General features: G+C 48.2%; 1 protein-coding gene across 1 annotated transcript in view; it reads left to right on the top strand.

The window, feature by feature from the left end:
- arhgap5 (Rho GTPase activating protein 5) overlaps window positions 1-27,437 on the top strand; it is a gene marked incomplete at its 3' end in the record, with an annotated part of 28,829 nt that extends 1,392 nt beyond the window's left edge. The window contains exons 1-4 of the mRNA XM_080521619.1: window positions 1-2,458; window positions 8,540-8,693; window positions 23,908-23,985; window positions 27,295-27,437. The exon at window positions 1-2,458 is cut by the window's left edge and continues 1,392 nt beyond it. Of these exons, the coding sequence (XP_080377745.1) occupies window positions 1-2,458; window positions 8,540-8,693; window positions 23,908-23,985; window positions 27,295-27,437 (2,833 nt within the window). The remainder of the gene's footprint in view (window positions 2,459-8,539; window positions 8,694-23,907; window positions 23,986-27,294) is intronic.
- Between the last annotated feature and the right edge of the window lie 63 nt (window positions 27,438-27,500).

Here is a 27,500-nt window from a genome sequence, read left to right as displayed (position 1 = left end):
ACGAGTGGAAATGAAAGATAGGTTCAAGAAGACGCTGGACCGGGTGCACTTCATCAGCCCCGGGCAGCCCTGGGAGGAAGTCATGTGCTTCGTGATGGAGGACGAGGCCTACAAGTACATCTCAGAATCAGATAGGAGGGATGTTTACTGTAGACACCAGCAGGAAATAGTTGAAAGGGCCAAGGAGGATTTTCAGGAAATGCTTTTCGAGCACGCCGAGCTCTTCTATGACTTGGACCTCAACGCAACCCCCAGTTGTGACAAGATGACGGAAATACACAGTGTGCTGAACGAGGAGCCCAGATATAGGGCGCTGCAGAAGCTCGCCCCAGATAGAGAGTCGCTCCTCCTCAAGCACATTGGCTTCGTTTACCATCCCACCAAGGAGACGTGCCTGAGCGGGCAGAACTGCGTGGATCTGAAAGTGGAGCAGGTTCTGGCCAACCGGCTGGTCCAGCTCGACCACGGCCGCTCCAACCTCTACTACAACAGTGCCAACGTCGATAAAATCAACCTCTGCCTCCTGGGGAAGGAGGGCCTTTCACAGGAACTCGCCAACGAGATCCGAGCTCAGTCCACCGATGACGAGTACACCCTGGACGGCAAAATCTACGAGCTGGAGCTGCTCTCGGTGGACGTGAACTCCACGCTGCTCTTCAGCCACACGTGGATCACCACCTTCAAGCCGCACGGCTGCTTCTGTGTCTTCAACTCCATAGAGTCTCTGAACTGCGTCGGTGACTGCATAGGCAGGATCAGAGCGGAGATAGCGCAGAGTCGGCGAGACAGGTTCGCTCAGCCTCTGCCTTTCATCCTCATCCTGGCAAATCAGAGGGACAGCGTTTGCAAGAACATCCCGATCCTGAGGCACCAGGGTCAGCAGCTGGCAAACAAGCTGCAGTGCACCTTCGTCGACATCCCGTCCGGGGCGTTCCCCCGCAAGTTCACCGAGTTCCAGATCAAACAGGGGCTCCGGGCGGTGCTGGATGGGCTGAAGCACAGCTTCGACGTCTTGGCCCCGCTGCCGTGCATCAAAGACATGTCGGAGACGGATCTGAGAATCGTCATGTGCGCCATGTGCTGGGATCCCTTCAGCGTCGACCTCATCCTCTCGCCCTTCCTCGACTCGCATTGCTGCAGCGCCGGGCAGCCGGGTCAGAGCAACACCCTGATCCTGGACAAGATCATCGGGGACAGTCGACGGAGGATCCAGGTCACCATACTCTCTTACCACTCTGCCATCGGGGTCCGCAAGGACGAACTGGTGCACGGGTACATTTTGGTCTACTCCGCCAAGCGCAAGGCTTCCATGGCGACCCTGCGCGCCTTCCTGGCCGAAGTCCAGGACGTGATCCCGGTCCAGATGGTGGCCATCACCGATAGCCAGGTGGACTTCTTTGAGAACGACTCCATCAAGGAGCTCATGACGGAAGGGGAGCACATCGCCACGGAGATCGCCGCCAAGTTCACGGCCCTCTACTCGCTGTCGCAGTATCACCGGCAGACGGAGGTGTTCACGCCCTTCTTCAACGAGGTCCTGGAGAAGAAGTCCAACATCGAGAGTTCGTTCCTGTTCGACAGCTCGTCAAGGGAGTGCACCACCGGGGCCAGCGAAGACGTCTTCCCCACCTCGCCGCAGAGCCACTCCCCGGCCTACAACACCTACTACCCGGAGTCCGACGACGACAACGAGGCCCCCCCACCCTACAGTCCCATCGGGGACGACGTCCAGCTGCTGCCGACGCCCAGCGAGCGGGCCAAGTACCGGATTGACCTCGAGGGGAACGAGTACCCGATCCACAGCACGCCTGTCGGAGAACATGAACGCAACCACAAAGTGCCTCCACCCGTCCGGCCCAAGCCTGTACTCCCCAAGCCCAATGTCAAAAAGCTGGACCCCAACCTCCTCAGGACCATCGAGGCCGGCATGCGGAGCAACCGCAGGATGCCCCGCGGCCCGACCACGCACACTGAGGAGGTGGAGCCGTCCGATAACTATGCAGACCCCGTGGACACCCTGTTCAGATCCCGGGGTTTCCACAACGACGACATCTACGCCGTGCCCGAGGACAGCCACAGTCGCCTGGTCAAAATCCGGAACTCGTTCGGCGGGCTGCACAGCCTCCACGGAGGGGAGGAGGAGAACGGCTTCGACAGGAAGTCCCAGGCCGGCCGCCGGCCGTCCAAGTACAAGCACCGCTCCAAGATCCTGTTCAGCAAGACCAAGGCCTACCAAAGACGTTTCCACTCGGACAGCGACGGCGAGGAGTCCGGCCCCGCCACGCAGAAGAAGAAGAAGGGAAGGGCCCACCGGGGCAGCGAGGAGGACCCGCTGCTCTCCCCCGCCGACCCCTGGAAGGGCGGCATCGATAATCCCGCCATCACCTCGGACCCGGAGCAGGAGGACAAGAAGACGAAGAAGAAGAAGACGCCCAAGACGCCAAAGGAACCCAAGAAAGTAAGTCCAGTCGTCGCCCGGCCGTTAGATTCCCACCTGCAGGGGGCGCTTTACGAAAAGAAAGTGGAAAGGAAGGAAGGAAGAAAGGCAAAGCAGAACTTGAGGAAACGTCTGTTACTTTACCGGCGACTGTTTCAGTGAGTTTGAGAAAAACGCTTCTCAGTATTTCAGTTTAATCTCGTGAAAGCCTTCAAAGAAACACCTTTAACTCGCCACATCAATATTATTTCACACTGAAAAAGCCCAGACATCATTAGTTTCAGTTGACTTCATGTCCTTTATGATTATTTTGCAGTTTCACATTTCGTGATGTTGATTAATGAAGAACCAAGATCGTCTCATGATCAGTAATGATTCCATCCACCAGTTCAACAGATATGATTATATCATCACCTGCTTCTTAACGGCGCCAACGCTTGAATATAGTCACACTGGGATTTCCTGCAGGACGAAGGCAACATGAGAATAATCCTGCTTCCATGCTGGGATGAGAATGTGAGACCCAGTGTAGAATCACTGCTGAGGCCTGGACAGGAAGTGAGTGAGAGACGATGGAGAGCAGAAGGCTTTGTGTGTGTGTGTGTGTGTGTGTGTGTGTGTGTGTGTGTGTGTGTGTGTGTGTGTGTGTGTGTGTGTGTGTGTGTGTGTGTGTGTGTGTGTGTGTGTGTGTGTGTGTGTGTGTGTGTGTGTGTGTGTGTGTGTGTGTGTGTGTGTGTGTGTGTGTGTGTGTGTGCAGCTCCTGAACGGGCCCAAGACTCGCATTGAGAACAAACTAATTTGATAATTGATTGATCAGCCGCGCCTGTGAGGAACTTTACGAGCCCCCCCCTCCCCCCGCCCCCCCCTCCCCCCCCCCCCCCCCCTCCCGGCTCCCACAGCAGCAGTAAAGCGCCTGCTAGCAGCGGTGCTGTCGGGAAGCAGCGGGGCGCCGGCGCTCTAATCTCCCGACAAGAAGCACGTCCACAAACACAGAAACGTTTCGTTCAGCCGCCTTCATCTAAATGCCAAGACAAATGCCGCCTGCGTGAATAATGTCGCAATTAAATCGCCACCTTTTCCCCGTCGTCAGACGCACAAAGAAGCCGACGTGCAGCAGGCAGTCGCGTTTGAAGTGCGCGTGAAAGTGAACATTAGCATGCGGAGCGGCGACACTCCCCGCTCGCCCTCGTGCATCACAAACATTCCGTACCTGCAGGCACATGTGCGTTAAATCAAAACAGCAATCTTTTATCTCCTCAGCCGTCTGCACAAAGATTCCGTCCACTCGTCACTATGAACACGAGGCTGCAGGGCGTGTCGTTCACCTCCAGGCCTCTCGGGGCGCTGTGACTCACCGAACACCAGAAATGCAGAAGAAGCCAGAGCACATAGAACTTTAGAAGTAGATTACTGCTCATAAACCTCTATATAACGCTAGTTCTATAGGTCCTGCTGCTAGCGCCAGTAGCTTCTAGTTCTATAGGTCTATGGCCCCGCTCCTCCTGCTGCTAGCATCAGTAGCTTCTAGTTCTATAGGTCTATGGCCCCACTCCTCCTGCTGCTAGCATCAGTAGCTTCTAGTTCTATAGGTCTATGGCCCTGCTCCACCTGCTGCTAGCATCAGTAGCTTCTAGTTCTATAGGTCTATGGCCCTGCTCCTCCTGCTGCTAGCGCCAGTAGCTTCTACTTCTATAGGTCTATGGCCCCGCTCCTCCTGCTGCTTGCGCCAGTAGCTTCTAGTTCTATAGGTCTATGGCCCCGCTCCTCCTGCTGCTAGCGCCAGTAGCTTCTACTTCTATAGGTCTATGGCCCCGCTCCTCCTGCTGCTAGCGCCAGTAGCTTCTACTTCTATAGGTCTATGGCCCCGCTCCTCCTGCTGCTAGCGCCAGTAGCTTCTACTTCTATAGGTCTATGGCCCCGCTCCTCCTGCTGCTAGCGCCAGTAGCTTCTAGTTCTATAGGTCTATGGCCCTGCTCCTCCTGCTGATAGCGCCAGTAGCTTCTAGTTCTATAGGTCTATGGCCCCGCTCCTCCTGCTGCTAGCATCAGTAGCTTCTAGTTCTATAGGTCTATGGCCCTGCTCCTCTTGCTGCTAGCATCAGTAGCTTCTAGTTCTATAGGTCTATGGCCCTGCTCCTCTTGCTGCTAGCATCAGTAGCTTCTAGTTCTATAGGTCTATGGCCCTGCTCCTCCTGCTGCTAGCGTCAGTAGCTTCTACTTCTATAGGTCTATGGCCCTGCTCCTCCTGCTGCTAGCGCCAGTAGCTTCTACTTCTATAGGTCTATGGCCCCCCTCCTCCAGCTGCTAGCGTCAGTAGCTTCTAGTCCTATAGGTCTATGGCCCCACTCCTGCTGCTAGCGTCAGTAGCTTCTACTTCTATAGGTCTATGGCCCTGCTCCTCCTGCTGCTAGCGTCAGTAGCTTCTACTTCTATAGGTCTATGGCCCCGCTCCTCCTGCTGCTAGCATCAGTAGCTTCTACTTCTATAGGTCTATGGCCCCGCTCCTCCTGCTGCTAGCGTCAGTAGCTTCTACTTCTATAGGTCTATGGCCCTGCTCCTCCTGCTGCTAGCGCCAGTAGCTTCTACTTCTATAGGTCTATGGCCCCGCTCCTCCTGCTGCTAGCATCAGTAGCTTCTACTTCTATAGGTCTATGGCCCCGCTCCTCCTGCTGCTAGCATCAGTAGCTTCTACTTCTATAGGTCTATGGCCCCGCTCCTCCTGCTGCTAGCGCCAGTAGCTTCTACTTCTATAGGTCTATGGCCCCGCTCCTCCTGCTGCTAGCATCAGTAGCTTCTACTTCTATAGGTCTATGGCCCCGCTCCTCCTGCTGCTAGCATCAGTAGCTTCTACTTCTATAGGTCTATGGCCCTGCTCCTCCTGCTAAGATTCCCCCGGTGGGTCTGCTCCACCTGACGACCACGACTCAGCCACAACTGTTAGAACGTAGCCGCTCCGATTTACAGCCGCGCTAAATTTATGAGCTTGTTTTGTAGCGTTTAGCCGCGACTTTAATTAACGTGGGGGAAAAAACCACCAACGCCCAAAACCTGAGCTTTAATTAAAGCTCGCTTGTTTCCCTGGAGGCCGACGTGTCGCCTGCTTTCAACCGTTCCTCGCTAATTTGTAGCCTGGTGTTTACCGGTGTTTACGGCTGTTTATGGCTGCCGGGGCTGACGGAGGCTGACGGAGGCCGACGGAGGCCGACGGAGGCGGCTGGACGTTTCGTCTCCTCAAACAGCAGCAAACATCTGCTGGTGATTAAAAATGTCTGTCGTCACTTTAAGAATGTAAAACAAGCCAAACCCCGAAAACAATGGCGGCGGCGAGCGGCGTGACCCCGGCGGGGCGAAGTGGACCTCGGCACACGCTGGCCGGCCAATCGGAGCGCCGGCCAATCAGGCGGCGGCCAATCAGGCGGCGGCGTGCGGACGGAGCCGTTGTTGCAGCGTTCAAACGGCCTCTGGGAGTCGGAGAGGAAGAGGAAGAGGAGCAGGAGGGAGAAAAGGGAGAAAATGGAAGGTGTTTAGTCGTCGTCTCGGCCAATTAGAGACGAGCGCCGGCCGCCGTCGGCATGACAACGCTTTGAAGAGCAGAGGATTGTGGGAAATCAAAAGCCGGCGCGGCTCTTCGTTACTCCACCCAGAGCCCGTCTGCCTGTTGTCGTCTACTCTTCTTCCTCCCTCCCTCCCTCCCTCCCTCTATCCCTCCTCTCTCCCTCCCTCCCTCCCTCTATCCCTCCTCTCTCCCTCCCTCCCTCCCTCCCTCCCTCTATCCCTCCTCTCTCCCTCCCTCCCTCCCTCCCTCCTCTCTCCCTCCCTCGCTCTTCATCCCACCAACTTTCTGTGTGATCTATCCCCTCGCCGCCTCCCTCCTCCTCCTCCTCCTCCTCCTCCTCCTCACCCTCTCTTTCTTCCCCTGTGCCGTTTTATCACATCCCTCGTTCCCTCCCTCCCTCCCTCCCTCTCTTTCACTCTCATCTTTTCAGTCGGCATTAACTTCCCATTTCATGTTTCCTCTTTTCATCTCCTGCAACTTCCCTCTTTTCCTTCCCTCTTTTCCTTCCCTCTTTTCCTTCCCTCTTTTCCTTCCTTCTCTCTTTTCCTTCTTTCTCTCTTTTCCTTCCTTCTCTCTTTTCCTTCTTTCTCTCTTTTCCTTCCTTCTCTCTTTTCCTTCCTTCTCTCTTTTCCTTCCTTCCCTCTTTTCCTTCCTTCTCTCTTTTCCTTCTTTCTCTCTTTTCCTTCCCTCTTTTCCTTCTCTTTTCCTTCCTTCCCTCTTTTCCTTCTTTCTCTCTTTTCCTTCCTTCTCTCTTTTCCTTCCTTCCCTCTTTTCCTTCTTTCTCTCTTTTCCTTCCTTCTCTCTTTTCCTTCCTTCCCTCTTTTCCTTCCTTCCCTCTTTTCCTTCCTTCTCTCTTTTCCTTCTTTCTCTCTTTTCCTTCCTTCTCTTTTCCTTCCTTCCCTCTTTTCCTTCCTTCTCTCTTTTCCTTCTTTCTCTCTTTTCCTTCCCTCTTTTCCTTCCTTCCCTCTTTTCCTGCCTTCTCTCTTTTCCTTCCTTCTCTCTTTTCCTTCCCTCTTTTCCTTCCTTCTCTCTTTTCCTTCCTTCTCTCTTTTCCTTCCTTCTCTCTTTTCCTTCCCTCTTTTCCTTCTATCGCTCTTTTCCTTCCTTCTCTCTTTTCCTTCTTTCTCTCTTTTCCTTCCCTCTTTTCCTTCCTTCCCTCCTTTCCTTCTCTTTTCCTTCTTTCTCTCTTTTCCTTCTCTCTTTTCCTTCTTTCTCTCTTTTCCTTCCCTCTTTTCCTTCCTTCCCTCTTTTCCTTCTTTCTCTCTTTTCCTTCTCTCTTTTCCTTCTTTCTCTCTTTTCCTTCCTTCCCTCTTTTCCTTCTCTTTTCCTTCTTTCTCTCTTTTCCTTCTTTCTCTCTTTTCCTTCTCTCTTTTCCTTCCTTCCCTCTTTTCCTTCTTTCTCTCTTTTCCTTCCTTCTCTCTTTTCCTTCCTTCTCTCTTTTCCTTCTTTCTCTCTTTTCCTTCTTTCTCTCTTTTCCTTCCTTCTCTCTTTTCCTTCCTTCTCTCTTTTCCTTCTTTCTCTCTTTTCCTTCTTTCTCTCTTTTCCTTCCTTCTCTCTTTTCCTTCTTTCTCTCTTTTCCTTCTCTCTTTTCCTTCCTTCCCTCTTTTCCTTCTTTCTCTCTTTTCCTTCCTTCTCTCTTTTCCTTCTTTCTCTCTTTTCCTTCCTTCTCTCTTTCCCATCGTCTTTTTCCTTCAAAAAGAAAGACAAACTATTTTAATCAAGTTCAACAAAACGCCGCCGTATTTACAGGAACCTTCACATTTGACTGTGAATTTAAAATTCTCTCCTCGACGTCGTGTTTGAAACGATCCTTCCTGTTCCTTCCTGTATTTTCTCGTTTCTTCACGTCGGAGATCAAAACTCCGACCTCAGAGAATTTCTACAAACGTCTGTCGAGGAGCGTCGCGACGACAAATGTTTAAAAAGTGACGACAGAACAGACGATGAATCAACATTTCTTTGTCTGATAATATCAAGTGATCCGGTTTGTCTTCAGCCTCGGGACATTTTAGGGTCAAAGGTCAGGACGCCGTCAAGCAGACGATCGACTCTAACGGCTCTGAGCAGAAACTGGAAACGTTTGTTGTGTGTTGTGAGACGGCTTCTGCACATGCTCAGTAGAGACGGCTTCTGCACATGCTCAGTAGAGACGGCTTCTGCACATGCTCAGTAGAGACGGCTTCTGCACATGCTCAGTAGAGAGAGCTTCTGCACATGCTCAGTACAGACGGCTTCTACACATGCTCAGTAGAGACAACTTCTGCACATGCTCAGTAGAGACAATCACAATAAAAGCCTCCGTGATGTCATCACTCTCCTGGTTCTTTTATTTTGACAGTCGGAGGGTGAAGAACAGCTGACGGCTGCTCTTGGTTTGTTCTCGTCCAGGAAACGCAGAGTGACGTCGTCCCAGAGTAGTCAGATTACTTCATTACCAGTAACTGGTGTACATCAGAGGCAGTTTGCAGTCCAGATGTGTCACAAAGCTGCTGTTCCAACCTGCCCACTCACTAACCCCCCCCCCCTCCCCCTCCCTCCCCCCCACAGCACAGATCCTCCAAGCCCCCGAAGCCCCTCTACCCCCCCACCCGCCGCACCTGGGAGAGCAACTACTTTGGCGTCCCCCTGCAGAGCCTGGTGTCCCCCGAGCGCCCCGTCCCCGTCTTCATCGAGAAGTGTGTGGACTACATCGAGCGCACCGGTGAGTCACGCTTCTGCTGGGGGTGTGCATGGGGGGGGATGGGGGGGGGGGGGTGTGCGTGGGGGGGGATGGGGGGGGTCCTGCCAAAGCCGTCAGTCGATACGAATCAATTCCAGTTCCGTGTCCTGACGGGACGATCAGAAGATAAGATGGTCAAAGATTACTGAGATCAGAGAGGTGATTAGAGGGGGGGGGGGGGGGGGGGTAGAGTCTGGTAGAGTCTGGTGGAGTCTGGTAGATTCTAGAGGACTCTGGAGGACTCTGGAGGACTGGTGGAGTCCAGGTTAGTCTGGCGACTGTTTGGACTCCACGGTTCTTGTTGTGACTGAAAGTGAAGCTGAAATGATTCTGACTGAAGAAATTGTTGGTTTCTGCTGCTTTGTGTGTGTGTGTGTGGGGGGGGGGGGGGGGGGGGGGGGGCTAAAATAACCTCCTGCAGAACGTGATTGTGTTGTTTAGTGTTTAGATCCACAACAAACCAACATATTTTCATATTTTCAAGCTGAGAAATCATCAAAACACATTTTCTATTAATAACCTGCTCAGTCACTTTGCTTCTGCTTTGATTGTAGCAGTTAGTCTGCTTTCATGGTGTGTGTGTGTGTGTGTGTGTGTGTGTGTGTGTGTGTGTGTGTGTGTGTGTGTGTGTGTGTGTGTGTGTGTGAGTCCAGCTGTTGTAAAGGCCTCGCCCGATAGATATTTATACTCTCTGGCGGATGCGTCATTTTTACAGCTGCTTGTTTTCGCTGTGGCGCGACCTTTGACCTTTGACCTTTGACCGGCCCAGGTCCTGAAGGAAAGGCTCGGACCACGATAGAATAATAATAATAATGATAACAATAATAATGATAACAATAATAATGATAAGAAGAAGGAGAATATTTGTCCTCGACTGCTGTATCAGGAAAAAAAAAAGTATTTTACTTTGGAGTTTTTGCTCTTACACAATCTTGTATTGCGTAATCACCGCGACTGATTGCGCAATACGCCGTGGCGGAACAATAACACACATTGAAAACACACACATGACCGGAGCCTCTGCGTTCTGCCATTTGTTCCTCCAAAATAAGAGACGTGTGGCATTTGTTCCTCCAAAATAAGAGACGTGTGGCATTTATTCCTCCAAAATAAGAGACGTGTGGCATTTATTCCGCCAAAATAAGAGACGTGTGGCATTTATTCCTCCAAAATAAGAGAAGTGTGTTTGAGGCTTTGCAGGTGTGACTAGAACAGCGAGGTTCTGGAGGCGGTTCCCTGAGGAACCCCGGGTTCCCCGGGTTAGGAAACTACCGGGTTGAAATCTTCTTCATATTTGTCTGTTGGTTTTTATTCATCGCCAGTAAACAAGTTAACTTCCTGAAGGACACGCTGAAAGTCCGATTCTTCTTCTCGGCTGCTTCTTGAGTAGAAAAAGAGGTGAAAATGTAAATTGCTTGATTAAATCTGAACAGATTCGACTGGATGTTTTGGAAACATTTGAAATAAATCGATGAGTTTGAGTCGTTGGTTCAAACGTGCAACAAAACGTCGTACGTTCACTGTGTTTGACACGTTCTTTGGCAAGTTTTTCTGTTTTTGAAGTCTTATCAAGTTAATTTAATATAATAAAGTGATATAAACGCTTCAATAATCAACATGAACAAAGTTCCAGTGTTGAATCGTCTGGTTTCGTTTCACTTCTGATTGTTTTCTTAGTTTAAAATCCAATTTGATCTTGTTTTCAGTGATTCGTGATCATATGTTGATATATCGTGGCGTTCATCAGGTTGGTCCAGATGAAAGAGAGAAAATGCTGTAGGAAACACTTCAGAGGTCAAATCAGCAGAATTTGTCCCAGAAAATCATCACTGAGAGTCCAGATGAATGTAGAAACGTTACGGGGGTCTGGTTCAGCTCCCTGAGGGACGCCAGGCCTGAGACACCCCCGCTCTAGTCGTCATAGCTCTACGATGTGACGTTAACGTCAACAGTCATAATAAACGTTAGGTATTTTATTTCCTGGAGTCGTTTGGAGCTGATTGGAGCAGAAAAGCCGATTTTTTTGCTGAGAACGAACGGAACGTGTTTCAGTGGAGACGAAACAAACTTCACTTCTCGAAGCGACGACACGCTTCACCGCAACGCGCAAGCTAGCCAAGTGCTACTTTTAGCTTCAGCGTTCTGGTTGAAGTCGTGGCGTCGTGCAGCGTCTCTCCAGACCATCCCTCTCCAACATGGCCGCCGCTGAACGTGTTCGTGTCTGTGGTCAAAGTGGGCGGGGCCAGTGGCAACCGCAGCTAATGAGCAGCCGGCTGCTTGTGGTTTCACAGCTGTGTGTGTGTGTGTGTGTGTGTGTGTGTGTGTGTGTGTGTGTGTGTGTGTGTGTGTGTGTGTGTGTGTGTGTGTGTGTGTGTGTGTGTGTGTGTGTGTGTGTGTGTGTGTGTGTGTGTGTGTGTGTGTGTGTGTGTGATGAGTCATGTGACCCCGGCTCCACTCTTTCTGCTCATTAACTCTGGTTTTCTGTGTTTAACGAGGGTCTGAGATGAAATGAGAGGAGGATGTTTGCTCTCCTCCTCCTCTTCCTCTTCCTCTTCCTCTTCCTCTTCCTCTTCCTCTTCCTCTTCCTCTTCCTCTTCCTCCTCCTCTTCTTCCTCTTCCTCTTCCTCTTCCTCTTCCTCTTCCTCTTCCTCTTCCTCTTCCTCCTCCTCTTCTTCCTCTTCCTCTTCTTCCTCTTCCTCTTCCTCCTCCTCCTCTTCCTCCTCCTCCTCTTCTTCCTCTTCCTCTTCCTCCTCCTCTTCTTCCTCTTCCTCTTCTTCCTCTTCCTCTTCCTCTTCCTCTTCCTCTTCCTCTTCCTCCTCTTCTTCCTCTTCCTCTTCCTCCTGCTCCTCTTCTTCCTCTTGCTCCTCTTCCTCCTGCTCCTCTTCCTCCTGCTCCTCCTCCTCCTCTTCCTCCTCCTCTTCCTCCTGCTCCTCCTCCTCCTCCTCCTCCTCCTCCTCCTCCAGACCTGCTTCTCGTCGTTTCTCCTGCGTGCGACTCGCTGCTCCTAATAACTGTGTGTGTGTGTGTGTGTGTGTGTGTGTGTGTGTGTGTGTGTGTGTGTGTGTGTGTGTGTGTGTGTGTGTGTGTGTGTGTGTGTGTGTGTGTGTGTGTGTGTGTGTGTGTGTGTGTGTGTGTGTGTGTGTGTGTGTGTGTGTGTGTGTGTGTGTGTGTGTGTGTGTGACCCCAGACCTGCTCCTTGTATTTCTACCGTTAATCTCTCGCCCGTTATCTCGCCGCTCGGCGGTAAGAAGTTCGCCCGGCGCCGTGTTCAGTAGCGTCGAGGTCGAGGGGTCGGCGCCGCGGGGAGCCGGGGATACCAACGGGATGAAAGGAGGGGGAGGAGGAGGAGGAGGAGGGGGAGGAGGAGGAGGGGGAGGAAAGGTAGGAGGAGGATGAATAGACAACATGAGCTGCAGTGAGCCGGACGGCCTCTGGGGGCAGTGTCAGGGGACGTCCTGTGGACAGAAGGTCACGTCCTCCTACCGTCCACTAGGGCCGCCGAGACACTGTGTGTGTGTGTGTGTGTGTGTGTGTGTGTGTGTGTGTGTGTGTGTGGGGGGGGGGGGGGTTCACGACAGCTGCTCCTCCGTTCAGTCCAGAAAACAAGTTTCTCTCAAACCGACATCATTTAGTTCTGAATGCTAAAACCAGCACCTCCAGTCTTTAAGGTTCTCTCATCCAGAGTTCTCCACCTCTGGTGTTTCCTCCAGATCGTCAGGTGTTCCGGGGGAAATCATCACATTTCACATTATTTTCTAAAAAAAACCTTTGCTCTCACAGCGACAGTGTGTTGCAGAGTAATGATGTATAAATACTCTTCACCACTAGAGGGCAGCACAGAACTTTGCCGGTGAAATGTAAAGTGACAGACGTCAGTGTGGTTCATCTCCACCTCCTGCTACCATCTTGTATCAAAGTACTGTGTCAGTGACAGTGATGGAGAAGTTTTTGAAAACCAGGATCTCAGCTCTTCATCCATCAGGTCCAGGTTTCACACTGAGGGAGGCACTATTAAAAAAAGTCCTTGCTTTCTGGATTTACTGGATTCCTGTTGATCAAACTGTGATGAGAATGACTTTCATGTCTTTGATGACAATGACTTTGATGTCTTTGATGAGAAAGACTTTATATTGTTAATAGAGGCTGCAGAGTTAAACTTTAACATGTTCAGGTGGAGGTGTGGCTCCAGAGTTTTACAAAGACAAAAGTGTGTCTCGGCTCAAAAGGTAGAAAAACTCTGGACTGACGTGTTTCTAGCCTGAAGCTTCTGTCGGGACGTTTCAGGACAGAAGAGGAACGACGACACGACGTAAAAAACTACTGCAGTGCAAAGATGTTTCTGAGTAAAACAGCAAAAAGTACCTAGAAAAATGAACAATACCTCAACATTGCGTTGTAATACTACGTTTACATTGTTCCATAAATGCAGGCGAGGAAATAAGTCAACAATCAGAAAGGAAGTATGTAAAGACTAAAGAATAACTCATAAAGAAAAACCTTATTTTCTGCACTGGAGAGCAGCTGAACGTTCACTTCACATCTTGAAAGGGAGAAAAAGTAATCTAAGCTTCACTTGACGATAATCTGCACACGTCCTCGTCGGAACAGGACAAGATTTCCACTGCAGGAACTCTGATTGAGCTTCTTTTCATCAAGTCTCACTCGTCTGTCTTTCTTACTGCTGGAAATCCTGAACACTGTGGTGTGGTGAGTCCTCCTGCTGGGAGGACAGGACACTCAGAGACACAGAGACAGACTGAGACACAGAGAGACACAGCGAGACAGAGACAGACTGAGACTCAGAGACTCAGAGAGACAGACTGTGACACAGAGAGACAGACAGAGACACAGAGACATAGAGAGAGACAGACAGAGACAGACAGAGACACAGACACACAGAGACAGACAGACAGAGACACACAGAGACAGACAGAGACATAGAAAGAGACAGACAGAGACACAGAGACACAGAGACAGACAGAGAGACAGACACACAGAGACAGACAGAGACATAGAAAGAGACAGACAGAGACAGACAGAGACATAGAGAGAGACAGACAGAGACACAGAGAGACAGACAGAGACATAGAAAGAGACAGACAGAGACACACAGAGACAGACAGAGACATAGAAAGAGACAGACAGAGACACAGAGAGACAGACAGAGACAGAGAGAGACAGACACATAACCACCAAGTGTTTTATCTGTGGACAAAGTATTTGATCGGTTAATTGCTGATTGTGACTCTGAGGATGAAGATTCCTCAGTCCAGCGCTCTGATTTACGGGATGCACCTGAACGCATCACTGAGTCAGTCAGCTGCTGGGACGCAGCAAGACGAGTTCACCAGGAGCTCTGATGTCACTTTGAAGTAAGTTCTGGAGACGCAGAGGCTAAAAACATCATTAATCTACATGAGGAAGTGGAATCTGGAGGCTTGAAGCCCGTCAACCTGGAAAACACATCAATTAGCCTCGTCGGGTTCAAAGCTGCAGGGTTGGAATAAACATTGCGGCTTATCGTCCGGAGAATACGGTAACTGAAGAACTAAGCAAGTCACTAAAGACTCTAGAAATGAAGGACAGGTCGCCGGTTGAAATCCCGCCATTGAAAGAAGAGCAGGTTGGAGGTTCAAAGGTGAGACAAACGTGGACCAGCTGGAATCCATTGTTTTCTCATAATGATCAATGCAGGTTCAATTCCACGTGGGCGCTCAGGTGCCCCTGAGCAAGGCACCGCCCCTCAAAATGGCTCCCAGTGGGTGGAGACGAGACAAAACAACCGTCTCAATGGGACACAAACTGAATCCGAACACTTCTAAATCACCTTTTAGTTCGTCTTCGTCCAAATTGGTGTAAAAAAGCTTTAAAGGATCAGTGGAGACAAGAAAACTGGTTCTTTGATCTTTGGCTGTAAATCCATCAGGACATAAAAGCAGCTGTGATGTTTCTACTTTCATCTGCATCCTGAAAGCGTTTGACTAATATATGGCAGAGCAGTGAATAATTAACGGCTCTAATGCAGACGACCTGTTTCCTCTCAGCAAACAACCTGCTTACATCAGAGGACGACGTCGCTGTCGTCTGAAATCTGATGTGTCGCTTTTAAAAAGAAGAAGAAGAAGAAGAAGAAGAAGAGCCGCATGCTTCAGGCGCTCGTTTCCCTCTGGCGAAGTTGTTTGGGTTGAATCGTCATGTGGAGTCGTCTGACCCCACCCACCATACCCCAACGTACCCCAACGTACTCTAACGTACCCCACCGTACTCTAACGTACCCCAACGTACTCTAACGTACCCCACCGTACCCTAAAGTACTCTAACGTACCCCAACGTACCCCAACGTACTCTAACGTACCCCAACGTACCCCAACGTACTCTAACGTACTCTAACGTACCCCAACGTACTCTAACGTACTCTAACGTACCCCACCGTACCCTAAAGTACTCTAACGTACCCCAACGTACTCTAACGTACCCCACCGTACCCCAACGTACCCCAACGTACTCTAACGTACTCTAACGTACCCCAATGTACTCTAACGTACCCCACCGTACCCTAAAGTACTCTAACGTACCCCACCGTACCCCAACGTACCCTAACGTATTCTAACGTACCCTAACGTACCCCAACATACCCTAACGTATTCTAACGTACCCTAATGTACCCCAACGTACCCTCAGTTTCCATGATTGGATCAGAACAGAACCGACTGGAGGGAGAAAACACAGAAAACACTTCTAGAACATAAAATGCTGATTTGTTTTCCCAACATTTCCTGGTCAGGACGGGTCCAGAACGTCCGACAGAACCGGAAAAGTGTCTCTTTGAGTACCGAGGCAGGTTTCTCTGCGTCTTTCTGGAACCGGCAAACAGACGGGACGTTTGTCTTCACGTCTCTCGTGGTGGAAACTGGAAAAGGACAATTGGAGTCGTTTCAGGGACGTTTCTGAAAGTGACGGAGCTGCTGTGCTCCAGCTGGTTTCATTCTGCCGGCAGCGGGGGGTGGGGGGGGGGACCAGCAGCGGGGGGGAACCACCGCCGCTCAGTTCTCAGCTTCCAGCCGCAGAATTATTCAGCCGCCGTGTCAAGCAGGCGTCACATAAAGCTGATTATTGGCTATTTTCAGCTGCTTTGAAGTCGCAGCTCCATCCTGACGGAGGATTTTCACTGGAGGAGTCAAACACACTTCATAAGAAATAATTCACACTTTCTCTTCCCCCGTCCTCTTTGAGACTGTGGGCCTTGAGAGGATCTAGGGGGGGGGGGGGGGCAGACGGGGTGTTTAATACACCTTGTTGGGCCTCCCAGCCCCCCCCTCCCCTCCCCTCCCATCCCCCCCATTGATCGCAGGCTGGATTGCACCTTGCCCTGTAATTGGCTGACGTCACGTCCGATGGAAACTCTGCAGCCGGTCGATGTTTTGACCCGCTGGTGTTCGTGTGACGCTTCAACAATCACTGGAAACCTGCACCGTCTTTATCGTCTGAATAACTGATGATGAAACGTCCCCCGAAGGAAAAGTGCTTATTTTCTCTTCACAGCTCAGGAAACAGAAACACAACGGCTAACAAAGGGTATTGATTGTGTGCAAATCAGCCGATCGGCTCGTGGCTCTGACTCGATACCGCCAGCAGGACGACTGGAGCTTCTCCTGGACACCACCAGGAAACACATGAGACAACAAGACACAGCAACCAGGGAACACATGAGACAACAAGACACAGCAACCAGGGAACACATGAGACAACAAGACACAGCAACCAGGGAACACATGAGACAACAAGACACAGCAACCAGGAAACACATGAGACAACAAGACACAGCAACCAGGGAACACATGAGACAACAAGACACACCACCAGGAAACACATGAGACAACAAGACACAGCAACCAGGGAACACATGAGACAACAAGACACAGCAACCAGGGAACACATGAGACAACAAGACACACCACCAGGAAACACATGAGACAACAAGACACAGCAACCAGGAAACACATGAGACAACAAGACACAGCAACCAGGAAACACATGAGACAACAAGACACAGCAACCAGGGAACACATGAGACAACAAGACACACCACCAGGAAACACATGAGACAACAAGACACAGCAACCAGGAAACACATGAGACAACAAGACACAGCAACCAGGGAACACATGAGACAACAAGACACAGCAACCAGGGAACACATGAGACAACAAGACACAGCAACCAGGAAACACATGAGACAACAAGACACAGCAACCAGGGAACACATGAGACAACAAGACACACCACCAGGAAACACATGAGACAACAAGACACAGCAACCAGGGAACACATGAGACAACAAGACACAGCAACCAGGGAACACATGAGACAACAAGACACACCACCAGGAAACACATGAGACAACAAGACACAGCAACCAGGAAACACATGAGACAACAAGACACAGCAACCAGGAAACACATGAGACAAACAGACACAGCAACCAGGGAACACATGAGACAACAAGAAACAGCAACCAGGAAACACATGAGACAACAAGACACAGCAACCAGGGAACACATGAGACAACAAGACACAGCAACCAGGGAACACTTGAGACAACAAGACACAGCAACCAGGAAACACATGAGACAACAAGACACAGCAACCAGGGAACACATGAGACAACAAGACACAGCAACCAGGAAACACATGAGACAACAAGACACAGCAACCAGGGAACACATGAGACAACAAGACACAGCAACCAGGGAACACATGAGACAACAAGACACAGCAACCAGGGAACACATGAGACAACAAGACACAGCAACCAGGAAACACATGAGACAACAAGACACAGCAACCAGGGAACACATGAGACAACAAGACACAGCAACCAGGGAACACATGAGACAACAAGACACAGCAACCAGGGAACACATGAGACAACAAGACACACCACCAGGAAACACATGAGACAACAAGACACAGCAACCGTCCACAACATCCTTCAGCCAATCCAGGCAAACAGCCAATTAATGAATTAACCAAACAACCAGTTAGTGTGATAATAATAATAATCCACCTGCACAACTAATCAACTATCAGAACCAACCAACCGACCAATCAGAGGCTGAGGGACAAACAGACTGAACGACTCACCGGCCAATCAAATCAAACTACTGCTTGTAACCCAACCATGAACTGGTCCAACAACCAACCAATCTACGAACCTTCCAACCAACCAACCTACCAACTAACCAACTAACCAACTAACTAACTAACCAACCAACCAATATGAGTAAAAGTCAGAATAATAATAATCATAAAGTTTGCTTGAATTAAATGATGTGACAGAAAAATCTTTTTCTTTTGAAGAAGAGGTGGAATGATTGTTTTTTTCATCATGTTTCTGAGCTAAGACACACACACACACACACACACACACACACACACACACACACACACACACACGACTCTGCTGAGACTGAAAGTATTCATGTTCCTGGTGAACTCTCGACCCGTCGTCCTCTGGAGTTTCTCTCCACTGAACTACTTTCTCTCCTCGTGGCCGTGACCTTCCCTCCTCCACCCCTCCACTCCTCCATCCCTCCACCCCTCCACCCCTCCACCCCTCCATCCCTCCACCCCTCCACCCCTCCACTCCTCCATCCCTCCACCCCTCCACCCCTCCACCCCTCCATCCCTCCATCTGGGTCAGTGTTCCCCTGTGTTCCTGCTCTGCTGCTCCCAGATCAGCTCGGAGGCTTTAGATTCCCTTCCTGCTGCTGGTGCTCCTCCATCAACCTGCTGCCACTGCTTTGGGAGTCACAGTGGGTGGAGCTGGGGGGAGCTGGGTGGTGCTGGGGGGTGCTGGGTGGTGCTGGTAGAGGTGGAGGACCAGCAGGTCTGAACTCAGACCAGCACCACTTTCTCAATGTAAATGAGAGTAAAAGTGAATTTCATGAGTGACATGAACTGTTCAGTCTGACGGGTGGAGCTGAAACCTGGATATGATGGAGGAGGATCAGGATCTGAACAGCCTCCATCACCTCCTCTCCTCCTCCTCCACCACCTCCTCTCCTCCACCACCTCCTCTCCTCTTCCTCCTCCTCCTCCACCACCTCCTCTCCTCCTCCACCATCACCTCTCCTCCATCACCTCCCCCTCCCCCTCCTCCTCCTCCTCCTCCTCCTCCTCCTCCTCCTCCTCCTCCATCATGTTGGATTCTGTGTTCTTGCTCCTGTCCCTCTGCGTCCTGCTCAGAGTGGGGGGGGGATTAAGGCGATTGGTTCTGGCCCCCGGTGTGTGTGTGTGTGTGTGCGTGCGTGCGTGCGTGTGTGTGTGTGTGTGTGTGTGTGTGTGTGTGTGTGTGTGTGTGTGTGTGTGTGTGTGTGTGTGTGTGTGTGTGTGTGTGTGTGAGCTGCAGAGTGTTGGGGCCTCGTCCAATCAGAGCCAATCTGAAGGCCACGGACAGCCGAGTGTGAGCCCAGCCGGAGGCGTGTGTGTGTGTGTGTGTGTGTGTGTGTGTGTGTGTGTGTGTGTGTGTGTGTGTGTGTGTGTGTGTGTGTGTGTGTGTGTGTGTGTGTGTGTGTGTGTGTGTGTGTGTGTGTGTGTGTGTGTGTGTGTGTGTGTGTGTGTGTGTAAGTATAAGTGTAGTAGACCAAGAGAGTGTGTGTTGAGCAGAAATGCCCCCAAACTATGTGTGTGTGATGAGATGAAACATTGCAAAAAGTGTGTGTGTGTGTGTGCGTGTGTGTGTGCGTGTGTGTGTGTGTGTGTGTGTCTCGGGGGCAGGCTGTGCAGAGAAAGAGGAAAAAAGGGTGAGAGGGAGTACGATGCTCCGCCACCTGGCTCCGAGGCAGTCATCTGCTCTAATGTGTGTGTGTGTGTGTGTGTGTGTGTGTGTGTGTGTGTGTGTGTGTGTGTGTGTGTGTGTGTGTGTGTGTGTGTGTGTGTGTGTGTGTGTGTGTGTGTGTGTGTGTGTGTGTGTGTGTGTGGCAGTGTGTGAGCAGTCTCTTGATAAAAAGCTCTCACGTTGTCCTTCTTTCTGCGTCTGTAACAAACAAACAGCTTCACAATGTGAGGAGAGAGAGAGAGAGGGGGCGTGGCCACCTACTCTGATGTCACTTCCTGTCTCCACACAACCACACCTCCTCTGCTCTCGCTGCTCCTTCGCCTCGGTGAAGCATAAATACAAATCAGACAAGCACCTCCTCACCTCCTCTCCTCCTGACCTCTCCTCACCTCCTCACCACCTCACCTCCTCTCCTCCTGACCTCCTCACCACCTCTCCTCACCTCCTCACCACCTCACCTCCTCTCCTCCTGACCTCCTCACCACCTCTCCTCACCTCCTCACCACCTCACCTCCTCTCCTCCTGACCTCCTCACCACCTCTCCTAACCTCCTCACCACCTCACCACCTCTCCTCACCACCTCTCCTCACCTCCTCACCACCCCTCCTCTCCTCACCTCCTCACCTCCTCACCTCCTCTCCTCACCTCCTCCACCTCCTCACCTCCTCACCACCTCACCTCCTCACCACCTCTCTCCTCACCTCCTCACCACCCCTCCTCTCCTCACCTCCTCACCTCCTCCACCTCCTCACCTCCTCTCCTCACCCGCCTCACCTCCTCACCACCTCACCTCCTCTCCTCCTGACCTCCTCACCTCCTCTCCTCACCACCTCCTCTCCTCACCTCCTCTACCTCCTCACCTCCTCTCCTCACCACCTCCTCTCCTCACCTCCTCTACCTCCTCACCTCCTCTCCTCCACTCCTCAGTTCTCTCAGCGGTATTCCTGGTGATGAATCCTGATTGGTCCGGTTCAGTGATCAGCTGAGGCTCCGGTCCGCTGGGGAGGAATCCGCCCCGGGGTTTTCTCTGCTCCGCCTTCCAAAGTGTTTAACAAGAGAACTGAACAGCGATTCCGCCCCGCGGTCACACGGTGGTAAAACCAGTCTGTACTGAACAACAGAGGAATCCCATCAAATCGCTTGATTCAGTTTATTGCTTTACGCAAATAAAACTTAATTAAATAACCAGAAGTTTCACAAAGAATTCTGTGACTTTGTTGGAACTTGTTGGTCTTGTTTTGCTGCTCGGCGGAGGAGGAAAGTTCCTGGAGATCGTTTCTCTGTCGACTAAATCCAGAAAATTCTTTATCAGTGAGGTTGAACTCCTCCCCGTGTGCAGCAAAGATCAAAGATCCGTCCCAAGCTTTGATCCACAGTTTAACAACTTGATCCGATTTTAAAAGCTGCTGATGTTCCAGGCTCTTTGCTTTGCAGTGTTCTGGGAGTTAGCAGCTAGCATTTAGAAGTTAGCAGTTAGCATATAGCGTCCCTGTAGCATGAAGTGATTTTGTGTTCGTTTTCCTCTCGTTTCCATTTTTCACTCGTGTCGTGACGAAACTTCGCTGGTTTAGAATCTTTTCTCAAACTGTTGGACCGCGGTCTTGCTGTTTGGCGGCTCTGCAGCGCCGCCCAGTGGCAGGAGGCTGCACGACAGTTAAGCAGCAGCTTCTATGTGAATTAAAAAACAATGAATTTGCCTGGCGGGGCCACGGCGTCGTTTTCAGGGTTTCTGCAAAAAGTCCCCGAGGTCAAAACGATTCGTTTTTCACTGAAACGAGTAAATCGAAGCTCCGTTTTGTTAGTTTGACTTCCTGAGATTCTTTCCGGATGTTGTTTGTTGTGTTTTGTTCAAAATGAACATTTCTACAGGTTTATTGGGGTTTTTTTGTCACGAGGGGATCACTTTGATCTCCTTGATTTTTTGGATCAAGAAAACTGAAATGGCCCTTTGAAATCTGTTGAGTGTGATTTAAAAAAAAAAAGTTAAAAAAATAACGAGGTTTTCCCTGAAGGAGACGTGAGAACTTGAGCCGGGAGGGCGGGATCTGAAGGTCCAGCTGTGACCTCACACACCTTCCTCTAGGCGCCACACACACACACACACACACACACACACACACACACACACACACACACACACACACACACACACACACACACACACACACACACACACACACACACACGATGATGATGATGCAGTGGCTTTGATGAAGGTCTCTGGAGGCGTTTTGTCGGCCATGTTGTACAACACAAGTTGCTGACTCTTTCATCCTTTCTTCTTTATCTCTCATTCACCTCCCCCTCCCCCCCACACACACACACTTTGTTTCTTCCATTTGCACCCCCTCCTCTTCTCCCCCTCCTCTTCTCCCCCCCTCTTCTCTTTATCTCCCTCCTCCCTTCACCTCCTCCCTCCATATCGCCACCGTCCTCTCCCGTCTTCATCCTCGTCGCCCTCCCTGTCAACACGGCCTGTGTGTGTGTGTGTGGTGTGTGTGTGTGTGTGTGTGTGTGTGTGTGTGTGTGTTACCCATGGTGCCCACATATTAAATCTACACACACACACACACACACACACACACACACACACACACACACACACACACACACACACACACACACACACACACACACACACACACACACACACACACACACACACCTCCAGCCTCCATATTGATTCATGTTGACCCTCGGTTGCGGCGTCATTAAATTAACACACCAGAGAAACTGATGACTCCTCAGCAGTGTGTGTGTGTGTGTGTGTGTGTGTGTGTGTGTGTGTGTGTGTGTGTGTGTGTGTGTGTGTGTGTGTGTGTGTGTGTGTTGTGTGTGTGTGTGTGTGTGTGTGTGTGTGAGCCGCACAACGCTCCTCGCTCCTCGGGCCCCGGTGGATTGTGGGAAATGCTGCGGCGGGGTTCCTGCAGGGAATAAGCCCCGCCTCCTCTCCCTGCTGATTGGTCCTCCTCATCAGGTGGGGACGAACCAGGACGTCGGGTTTAATTCATTCAATTCCACAACATATTCACTTATTAAATATATAAACACATTTTTTTAAACTGGTTTCAGGTTGTGTCAGATTCGATGTGGAGCTCCGAGGTGGTTTTAGATTGAGATTTTAAGTATTTTTAGACTGACTCCAGTTCCTCTGATCTGGGTTTTGAACCGGTTCTGATCTGGGTTTTGAACCGTTCTGATCTGGGTTTTGAACCGGTTCTGATCTGGGTGTTGAAGTGGTTTCATGTTGATTCCTGGACGGGTTTAAACTGGTTTGGCTCTGGGATCCGGAGCTGGTCGGACCGGTTTGTGGCTCATATAATGAATGTTTGCTGGACTGGTTCTGGACTTGGTGTTGAACCAGTTTCACACCAGATTTGAAGTGGATGTTGAAGTGGTTTGGGGCAGTGGAACCTGGAAACTTCAAACTCTGGTTTTATTACGTTGATATTTCTACTTTTATTACATTTGGTTCGACTCGGAAAAGTTTGTTCATCTGTGTGTGTGTGTGTGTGTGTGTGTGTGTGTGTGTGTGTGTGTTGTGTGTGTGTGTGTGTGTGTGTGTGTGTGTGTGTGGTGTGTGTGTGTGTGTGTGTGTGTCAGTTAAAAATAGCCAGTGATTGACTTTCACTTATTGAACCAGCTTCCTGTCCTCTGCCCAGAGCAGATGGTTGTCGTGGCGATGAAATAACGACGGCAACTGGCCAATTAGGGAGGGGGGGGGGGAGGGGGGGGGGGGGGGGGGGAGAGGGGGGGGGAAGAGAGTATTAGATCACATCACAGCAGGACGAGTCCGATCAGATCTCAACATGCAAACATGAACTCTGCTGTGAACTTCCTTCCTCCTTGTGTGTGTGTGTGTGTGTGTGTGTGTGTGTGTGTGTGTGTGTGTGTGTGTGTGTGTGTGTGTGTGTGTGTGTGTGTGTGTGTGTGTGTGTGTGTGTGTGTTCCCTCCTCAAGGTCAAACAGTTCAGTATTTCGTGGACTTTAAGTCTCGTTCTGATTCGTTGTTCATGTAAATAGAAGCCAAAATAAAGTGGTGAGACCACGTGTGACCACCAGAGGTCACTGTTTGACCTCCAGAGGTCACTGTTTGACATCCAGAGGTCACTGTTTGACCTCCAGAGGTCACTGTTTGACCTCCAGAGGTCACTGTTTGACCACCGGAGGTCACTGTTTGACATCCAGAGGTCACTGTTTGACATCCAGAGGTCACTGTTTGACCACCGGAGGTCACTGTTTGACATCCAGAGGTCACTGTTTGACCACCGGAGGTCACTGTTTGACCACCAGTGGTCTCAGTGTCTCAGTGGTCTCTCGTGGTCTCTCATGGTCTCTGGTCCCCCCTGTGTGCAGGTCTGACCACAGAGGGTCTGTACCGGGTCAGTGGGAACAAGACGGACCAGGACAACATCCAGAAGCAGTTTGATCAAGGTGAAGCTTTGATTCTTCATGTAGAACTTATAGAACGTCTTCGTTGTTGAACGGAGAATTTTAATGCTGTTTTTTTATGTCGTCATGTTGAAACGTTGTCGTTTTTATAATAATATCAGAGTTCTTATAACGTTGTATCACATTACTGTCGTTTTATAACTGATCTTATCAACGTTTTATCACATTACTGTCATTTATAACTGATCTTATAACGTTATATCACATTACTGTCGTTTATAACTGATCTTATAACGTTATATCACATTACTGTCGTTTATAACTGATTCTTATAACCGTTATATCACATTACTGTCATTTATAACTGATCTTATAACCGTTATATCACATTACTGTCGTTTATAACTGATCTTATAACGTTATATCACATTACTGTCGTTTATAACTGACCTTATAAACCGTATATCACATTACTGTCGTTTATAACTGACCTTTATAACGTTATATCACATTACTGTCGTTTATAACTGATCTTATAACGTTATATCACATTACTGTCATTTATAACTGACCTTATAACCGTTATATCACATTACTGTCGTTTATAACTGACCTTATAACCGTTATATCACATTACTGTCATTTATAACTGATCTTATAACCGTTATATCACATTACTGTCGTTTATAACTGACCTTATAACGTTATATCACATTACTGTCGTTTATAACTGACCTTATAACCGTTATATCACATTACTGTCATTTATAACTGATCTTATAACCGTTATATATCATTACTGTCGTTTATAACTGACCTTATAACCGTTATATCACATTACTGTCGTTTATAACTGATCTTATAACGTTATATCACATTACTGTCGTTTATAACTGATCTTATAACCGTTATATCACATTACTGTCGTTTATAACTGATCTTATAACCGTTATATCACATTACTGTCGTTTATAACTGACCTTATAACCGTTATATCACATTACTGTCATTTATAACTGATCTTATAACCGTTATATCACATTACTGTCGTTTATAACTGATCTTATAACGTTATATCACATTACTGTCGTTTATAACTGATCTTATAACGTTATATCACATTACTGTCGTTTATAACTGATCTTATAACCGTTATATCACATTACTGTCGTTTATAACTGATCTTATAACCGTTATATCACATTACTGTCGTTTATAACTGATCTTATAACGTTATATCACATTACTGTCGTTTATAACTGACCTTATAACCGTTATATCACATTACTGTCATTTATAACTGATCTTATAACCGTTATATCACATTACTGTCATTTATAACTGATCTTATAACCGTTATATCACATTACTGTCGTTTATAACTGATCTTATAACGTTATATCACATTACTGTCGTTTATAACTGACCTTATAACCGTTATATCACATTACTGTCATTTATAACTGATCTTATAACCGTTATATCACATTACTGTCGTTTATAACTGATCTTATAACCGTTATATCACATTACTGTCATTTATAACTGATCTTATAACCGTTATATCACATTACTGTCGTTTATAACTGATCTTATAACGTTATATCACATTACTGTCGTTTATAACTGACCTTATAACCGTTATATCACATTACTGTCATTTATAACTGATCTTATAACCGTTATATCACATTACTGTCGTTTATAACTGATCTTATAACGTTATATCACATTACTGTCGTTTATAACTGACCTTATAACCGTTATATCACATTACTGAGTTTATAACTGACCTTATAACCGTTATATCACATTACTGTCGTTTATAACTGATCTTATAACGTTATATCACATTACTGTCGTTTATAACTGACCTTATAACCGTTATATCACATTACTGTCGTTTATAACTGACCTTATAACCGTTCTATCACATTACTGTCGTTTATAACTGATCTTATAACGTTATATCACATTACTGTCGTTTATAACTGACCTTATAACCGTTATATCACATTACTGTCGTTTATAACTGATCTTATAACGTTATATCACATTACTGTCGTTTATAACTGACCTTATAACCGTTATATCACATTACTGTCGTTTATAACTGATCTTATAACGTTATATCACATTACTGTCGTTTATAACTGATCTTATAACGTTATATCACATTACTGTCGTTTATAACTGATCTTATAACATTATATCACATTACTGTCATTTATAACTGATCTTATAACCGTTATATCACATTACTGTCGTTTATAACTGATCTTATAACGTTATATCACATTACTGTCGTTTATAACTGATCTTATAACCGTTATATCACATTACTGTCGTTTATAACTGATCTTATAACGTTATATCACATTACTGTCGTTTATAACTGACCTTATAACCGTTATATCACATTACTGTCATTTATAACTGATCTTATAACCATTATATCACATTACTGTCGTTTATAAATGATCTTATAACGTTATATCACATTACTGTCGTTTATAACTGACCTTATAACCGTTATATCACATTACTGAGTTTATAACTGACCTTATAACCGTTATATCACATTACTGTCGTTTATAACTGATCTTATAACGTTATATCACATTACTGTCGTTTATAACTGACCTTATAACCGTTATATCACATTACTGTCGTTTATAACTGACCTTATAACCGTTCTATCACATTACTGTCGTTTATAACTGATCTTATAACGTTATATCACATTACTGTCGTTATAACTGACCTTATAACCGTTATATCACATTACTGTCGTTTATAACTGATCTTATAACGTTATATCACATTACTGTCGTTTATAACTGATCTTATAACCGTTATATCACATTACTGTCGTTTATAACTGATCTTATAAACGTTATATCACATTACTGTCGTTTATAACTGACCTTATAACCGTTATATCACATTACTGTCGTTTATAACTGATCTTATAACGTTATATCACATTACTGTCGTTTATAACTGATCTTATAACGTTATATCACATTACTGTCGTTTATAACTGATCTTATAACATTATATCACATTACTGTCATTTATAACTGATCTTATAACCGTTATATCACATTACTGTCGTTTATAACTGATCTTATAACGTTATATCACATTACTGTCGTTTATAACTGATCTTATAACGTTATATCACATTACTGTCGTTTATAACTGATCTTATAACCGTTATATCACATTACTGTTGTTTATAATGGAACTGATCGTATCAACGTTTTATCATCAAACATTAAACTGTCTGTCCCTCTGACCTTGTGTCCTCCGTCTGTCCCTCCGTCTGCCCCCCCCCCCCCCCTCCAGACCACAGTATAGACTTCGTAGTGATGGACGTAGCGGTGAACGCCGCCGCCGGCGCCCTCAAGGCGTTCTTCGCCGACCTGCCGGAGCCGCTGATCCCCTACAGTCTGCACCCCGAGCTGGTGGAGGCCGCCAGTAAGACCTAGAACCATAGGACCTAGAACCAGAACACCTAGAACCATAGGACCTAGAACCAGAGAACCGAGAAC

The sequence above is a fragment of the Blennius ocellaris genome (assembly GCF_963422515.1).
Source record: "Blennius ocellaris genome assembly, contig: SCAFFOLD_197, whole genome shotgun sequence".
Classification (NCBI taxonomy): domain Eukaryota; kingdom Metazoa; phylum Chordata; class Actinopteri; order Blenniiformes; family Blenniidae; genus Blennius; species Blennius ocellaris.
Note: the sequence above shows the minus strand (reverse complement) of the source record. Positions and strands in the feature narration are given on the sequence as shown.